A 6,190-nucleotide genomic window follows, 5' to 3' on the forward strand; every position below is an offset into this window, starting at 1 on the left:
CGACTTGGACAAAGCGATCCCACCGTCCACCGCGAGCAAGTTCAGATCGGTGTATTCGTCGGTGGAGGATATCGATTTGTTCACCGGCGGGATTGCGGAGAAATCGGTGAAGGGCGGTTTGGTGGGGCCCACGTTCGCCTGTATAATCGGTCAACAGTTCAATAACCTTCGTCGGGGCGATAGATTCTGGTACGAGAATTCTGGAGAGGAGAACAGTTTCACGGCTGGACAGCTTCAACAAATCAGACGCGTCACCCTGTCCCAGGTCCTCTGCATCACGATGGACGATATCGAGACCGTTCAACCGTTCGTGTTCTTGACGCGAGACACCTTGAAGAATCAACCTCTGCCCTGCAACGATTCCCTCGTTCACCGATTCAACTTGCAATCTTGGGCGGAGAAGCCCTCCGTACAGGACCCCCCCTTCAGAAAAAGGGGGATACTGGATACTATAAAGAAGAGAATCACCTCGACCGGTGTAACACCTTCTCAGGAGAGCATTGCCGCGTCGAGCACGTCGAGAAGCGTCCCTCAAGCTGCAATAGCACCGCACAACAATTTGAATCCTCCGAAGGCGAGCGTCCATCAGCAGAATAGGATCGTGGTGAAGAAACCTTTCCACCCGTCCGACAATCTTACCATAGTCGTGCAAAATAACGCCATCAATTCCCCCGTGTTCGTGAACGACGCCATTTACGGGTCCGACATAAGGGTGAATCCTTCCCTCAACCAACAAACTCGACAGAAAGAGACGCAACAGATGGATATCCCCCACGGATTGCTGCACATCCCCGTCTACGTGTCCCCGCCCAAACCCATACCCACCGTCCATCCTTTGGCAAACTTTCACACCGGTCGCCCTTACGTCCCCTACGCTTTCCACGATCCGAATAATCCGAACCCGTCGATCCAACTTCGTCGGCCAACTTACGCGTCCGAGGACGTGGTGTTCGACAGCTTCCCCGGGACCAGCCCCAGCCCGACTTTGTACACGTATTACACCAATTTCCTCAAATTTCCGCCCGGCACGCGAACCCCGATTCACGGCGTTCACACGATGTGGAATCGCGAATCCCAATCGCCTGCTCGCGATTCCTCGGACCAACTGCACCACGATCGATCCGATGTTTGGCAGAAATTGCGCTATCGATCCTCGCCTTCGCCCGGATCTCTCACGAGCCGGCCTTTTACGGAACCGGCGAGCACCGAGCGGAATCGAGCCAAGGATTCCGAAAATGGATACACCACGTGGNCACCGTGTCCTCGGATCGCGCGAATCCAGTGTACCCTTCGAGCGCTGCGCCTCATCGAAAACCGACCCACGGGGCTCCCGATCATCACGCGAGCTTAAGCAATAAGGGAAGCGGTCTCGTCGATCCTAACCCGTATTCCAGTTCCTCCGCAACGCCTTCTCCAACGAACGACCGACTCGATTATCGAGATTCGATTGGGTCTCACAGCTATTATTCGACCGCTTCTCCAACGAACGATCGACTCGATCATCGAGATTCGACCGCGTATTCGAGTTCCTCCGCAACGCCTTCTCCAACGAACGACCGACTCGATCATCGAGATTCGACCGCGTATTCGAGTTCCTCCGCAACGCCTTCTTCAACGAACGATCGACTCGATCATCGAGATTCGACCGGGTCTCACAGCTATTATTCAACCGCTTCTCCAACGAACGATCGACTCGATCATCGAGATTCGACCGGGTCTCACAGCTATTATTCAACTTCGATCGCTTCTCCAACGATCGATCATCGAGATTCGACTGCGTCTCACAGCTATTATTCAACCGCTTCTTCAACGAACGATCGACTCGATCATCGAGATTCGACCNAATCTCACAGCTATTATTCAACCGCTTCTTCAACGAACGATCGACTCGATCATCGAGATTCGACCGAATCTCACAGCTATTATTCAACCGCTTCTTCAACGAACGATCGACTCGATCATCGAGATTCGACCGGGTCTCACAGCTATTATTCAACCGCGTATTCGAGTTCTTCCGCACCGCCTTCTCCAACGAACGATCATCGAGATTCGACCGGGTCTCACAGCTACGATCGTACAACGATCCCGTATTATTCGACACCGGCGCAGAACGATGATCGAACGGGCAACGATCCGTTCGAAACGAGTTTCTATCAGAGTTTAGCTACGCGAAATCCATCCAAGATTCACGGTGCGACGATCGTGACGGAGGGGACGATAAGCGAAGCGGCGGGGTATAAGGTTGATAAAATGGAGGATCGGGTTACGAGCGAAATTCCGAAACCGTTGGCCGTTCGATCGGATAAGAACAGAGCGAGGAAGCCTGGTCAGTATTATTACGAGAGGAACGTGTTGCATCGATATCCGGACGACACGAAGACGGCGGGGGAGACGTCGATCGATGATCGAACCTTTATAGGTGGTTCCGTGAGAAACGCCTACGAGCAGATTATCGATGGAAATGAGAACGACACGGATACGGTAGGAACGATGAATCAAACGAGGAACGAATCGTTGGACGGTGCAACAGGCGATGACGTGGACCGGGGCCTTGATGAAGAGGCCGTCTCGGACGAGATTGAAACCGTTGAGCCGAGATATAGGTAGAGTTTTTATTTGCCTTTGCATAATTGTCCCACGCGATTATTTACAATGGTAACAAACATTCGCGAAACTCCCTTTCGATACTTTTATTATCGCTGCTTGCGATAATATTGATAAGTCTCTTATCCTAATAGTAAAAGAAAAAAAGAAAAAAATATAGCTCGAGATAACGTCCATTCATTGTAAATGTTTATTGCAACGAAGCTTTCCTCGTTAGACCTATTAATACGAGCGAGGCAATCGATTCTAATCAAATTAGATCGAATCCGTGTCGTGTTGAAAATATATATTCGAGGCTTCTAGAATTTCGAGGAAGATTTAGAACACGATTTACTATTTTCTTTCCAGTGATTGGTTGAATTCGGAAGAAGACTCGAGCCTGTCGTCGGTTTTGGAAATGCCAAAAATCCCATGGAACGGGGCCACAGCTGCCAAGGAATTGCCTAAGCCTATGAGGCTGAAAAACTATGCCTTCTAAAAATCCCTCCTTCCCGATAACATTTTTCTTTTTTTTTTTCTTTCCATCGAACGATTCGCTTCGTCCATTTACGCCCTGTTCTTCCGATTAGATGGCCAATTAATTTAATTACTCTCTACAACGTAGATATATTTACCAACATTAGTATTTATTACTCGTCTTAGAAAATATTCTCACCATGTGTAGGATGATAATTTAAATGTCGTGTCTCGATAAGATTATTAGCCGATAGTGTGCAAGATACACGGTTATTTATATATATATATACGGAATAACTCACGCGACGAGCTCGTATTGCACAATGATTGCATGCGCTAAACCATTTTCTGAAAGGGTCGGATGGAATGTAGCCTAGTTTTATGCCAATTTTAAACCGTCTCACCACGCTGCCTGGAACCACTATTTCCGTACTATTTTCAGACGCAGTCCCCGCGTGTCGTTGCATCTCGTGTGCCGCCCCAGCCCACGCGGACTGATAATTTTAATTGCATTACACTTCAGCAAACGCGCCTTTCTTCGCCTCCGATTAAGTGTTTTTCGATGTATGACGAAGCATTTCTCTTGACGAGCACGACCAAGTTCCGTTTAATCGAACACGTTGCTTCCTCTTGATTGAAACGCGAGAATAATACGAATGTAAGCTTGTCTATTAGTTGTTTCTTTGACATCTTCTTTTTTCCTTTCTTTCCTTCTTTCTTTTCTCTCTCTTCTTTCTTGAAAAGAGATTCGCAGAGACGAGGATAATTAAACAGGATGACAAAGTTATTCTCGCGCCCATTTAGATTATATTTATATAAATCGTATGATTTCTACCAAGTTAAAGGAATCGTTGCTTTTGCAGAGGGAGAAAGAAGTTTTCCAGAAATCGTTGGGAAATAAAGCTCGAATTTCGAGCTATGCTAACTTCAAATTCAACTTGTAAGCTTCGCTTGGAAAGTTCTTACCTACAAATCTCTTATCTACGAGATACTACCTTTCGAGTTTCATATCTTCCATACCTTTGTCGAGTCTTATTTTAGGAGTGGCGAAATTTAGAATTTCTTTCGTTGTTAGCGAATAAAATAAAAATCACGATCGAAATGAAACGTTGAAATAAAAATTGAAAATGATGGTTTTTAATTATTTCCATTTTAAACGATATAGAAATTTCAATTTTCATTTTTTCCCGTGAGATGGTAATTTTCCACGAGGATATTTTGGATTTTACGACGGAAAGCAGATGACTATTCGGTCCAAGTGATCGCGGTGGTTTTCGGGTCAGCGCCGGAACACAGAGGCAACAGAGTCGATCGAAATGCAGTTTTCGATGTCACGACCTGAATTCGACCTGTTTTTGTGGTTTGCTACGTGTTAACCAAACTCGATGATGAGAAACGATGGAAACTATTCGATTTGACTAAACCGGTTCGTTCGAGCGATTCGTCTCGATCCCGTTTATTGCAACACTATAAATATAAAGCGTTACAATTTACGACAATAAAAATTATGCCGTGAAATGAAAAAGAAAAACAAAAAAAATTCGCGAAATTTCAAGGCGATGTTTGTTTGCTTGAAGAAAAATTGTTATTGAATTTTCCAATTCCAATTTTCTTCTTTTTTTTAGATTAGAAAGAATATGATACTTTTTCCTAATGGTATGTCCCTTTTTTCTTTTCTTTTCTTTTTTTAAAAGAAGCTAACTTCGATTAAACTAGTCCACAAAAGTGGATCTCTTCGTGAAAGCTTGGTCGAACTGGTATGGAATACGAATAAAAACAGCCAATTGTAACTGCATTCCAACTTTTGATTCTCCGTTTTATGGGAAATTCTTTTCTTCTTTTTTTTTTTTTTTTTCTTCTAAATAAATATGAAACATTTCATTCCGATCCTGATAATACAAGATACAAGAATTATTTTTAAACTTAAAATTTACAAAACTATCTGAATGATAATCAATTGATTGGATGGAATCTAACGAAGAAATTTGGAAATCATAAACGTGTTTAAGATTGTTATCAGAAACTTAGAATTAAGTGTCTTTAATTAGTTTTGTGAAATCAAAATCAAACATTTGTCGATCGATCAAAATTTGTCGATAAATCTCTACAACAATCCTTGTTATCTTTCAAATTGATTTGATTATTGATGTATTAAATTATCTGAAGAAGCATGAATTGATTAATAATACTCATTGGAATATACGAAACTGATAAGTTCTTTTTAGTTATCAGATGTTGGCAAGATTAATTAATTAATAAATATTTTATATCGATATCTTTTTAAGGTTGTTACGAGGATAAAAATGAAAGAATTTAAGTAAAGATAATCTTTATAAATTAACGCGATAATAAATTTTTGGAATTTAAATGAAAAAAATAAAAGTGATGAGAATAAATAGGATGTTTTGGACGAGCATTAACGCAAGAATCTTGTAAATATACATCTTGAACTGTTGCATCAAGTCAATTAAATGACGTAAGAAACGCAATGTATCTTTCGTCACCATTCCCACGTTAATTTATCTTTGCTCCTCCTTTTGTTCGCAATTACCGTACAAAAACAATCATCGTATCATGTCCGTGACACGACGATTAATTAAAACACAATTTTTCGCGCTAAAAGAACAAAGACACGCGTTTCAAATTTGCGGGAAAAATTGAATGCTCTGATTGGTTCTTTCTCCAGACTTGACCAATGTCGACCAATCCTGTAAGAGCGCGAAAATCGATGCTATAACTATTAAATGTAAGCCATTTCGATATTTAAATACATTTAAACAAATATCTATGAATTATATTTATCCTTTTATCGATAAAAAAATACAATAATTATGTCACTATTTTGCAGAACATTACTCGTTCATTTTTACGATAACTGATAGGAACAAGTGGACTAGAAATGGAGAAGATTAAACTATTGCTGTAAAAAAAAAATATATCAAAAAATTCCGTGTAAGATATTCATTACAAATCATTATTGCGTAAACAGTAGATAAATTTTTTCGAATAAAATTTAATTTAATTTAATTTAATTTAATTTAAAATAAGAAGAATATTGGTTAAGAAAGGTCGTTGAACGATAGGAACGAATGGACCAGAACTACGAAGCAGTGGCTAAGCACACGGCAAC

At 41.8% G+C, this 6,190-nt stretch overlaps 1 protein-coding gene across 1 annotated transcript in view; it reads left to right on the top strand.

Annotated features, from left to right (window-relative positions):
* LOC102679778 overlaps positions 1–3,904 on the top strand; it is a 9,789-nt gene extending 5,885 nt beyond the window's left edge. The window contains 3 exon segments of the mRNA XM_006611061.2: positions 1–1,246; positions 1,249–2,603; positions 2,953–3,904. The exon segment at positions 1–1,246 is cut by the window's left edge and continues 21 nt beyond it. Of these exon segments, the coding sequence (XP_006611124.2) occupies positions 1–1,246; positions 1,249–2,603; positions 2,953–3,082 (2,731 nt within the window). The 3' untranslated portion in view covers positions 3,083–3,904.
* Positions 3,905–6,190: the final 2,286 nt, after the last annotated feature.

The sequence above is a fragment of the Apis dorsata genome, unplaced genomic scaffold, assembly GCF_000469605.1.
Source record: "Apis dorsata unplaced genomic scaffold, Apis dorsata 1.3 scaffold_82, whole genome shotgun sequence".
Lineage (NCBI taxonomy): Eukaryota > Metazoa > Arthropoda > Insecta > Hymenoptera > Apidae > Apis > Apis dorsata.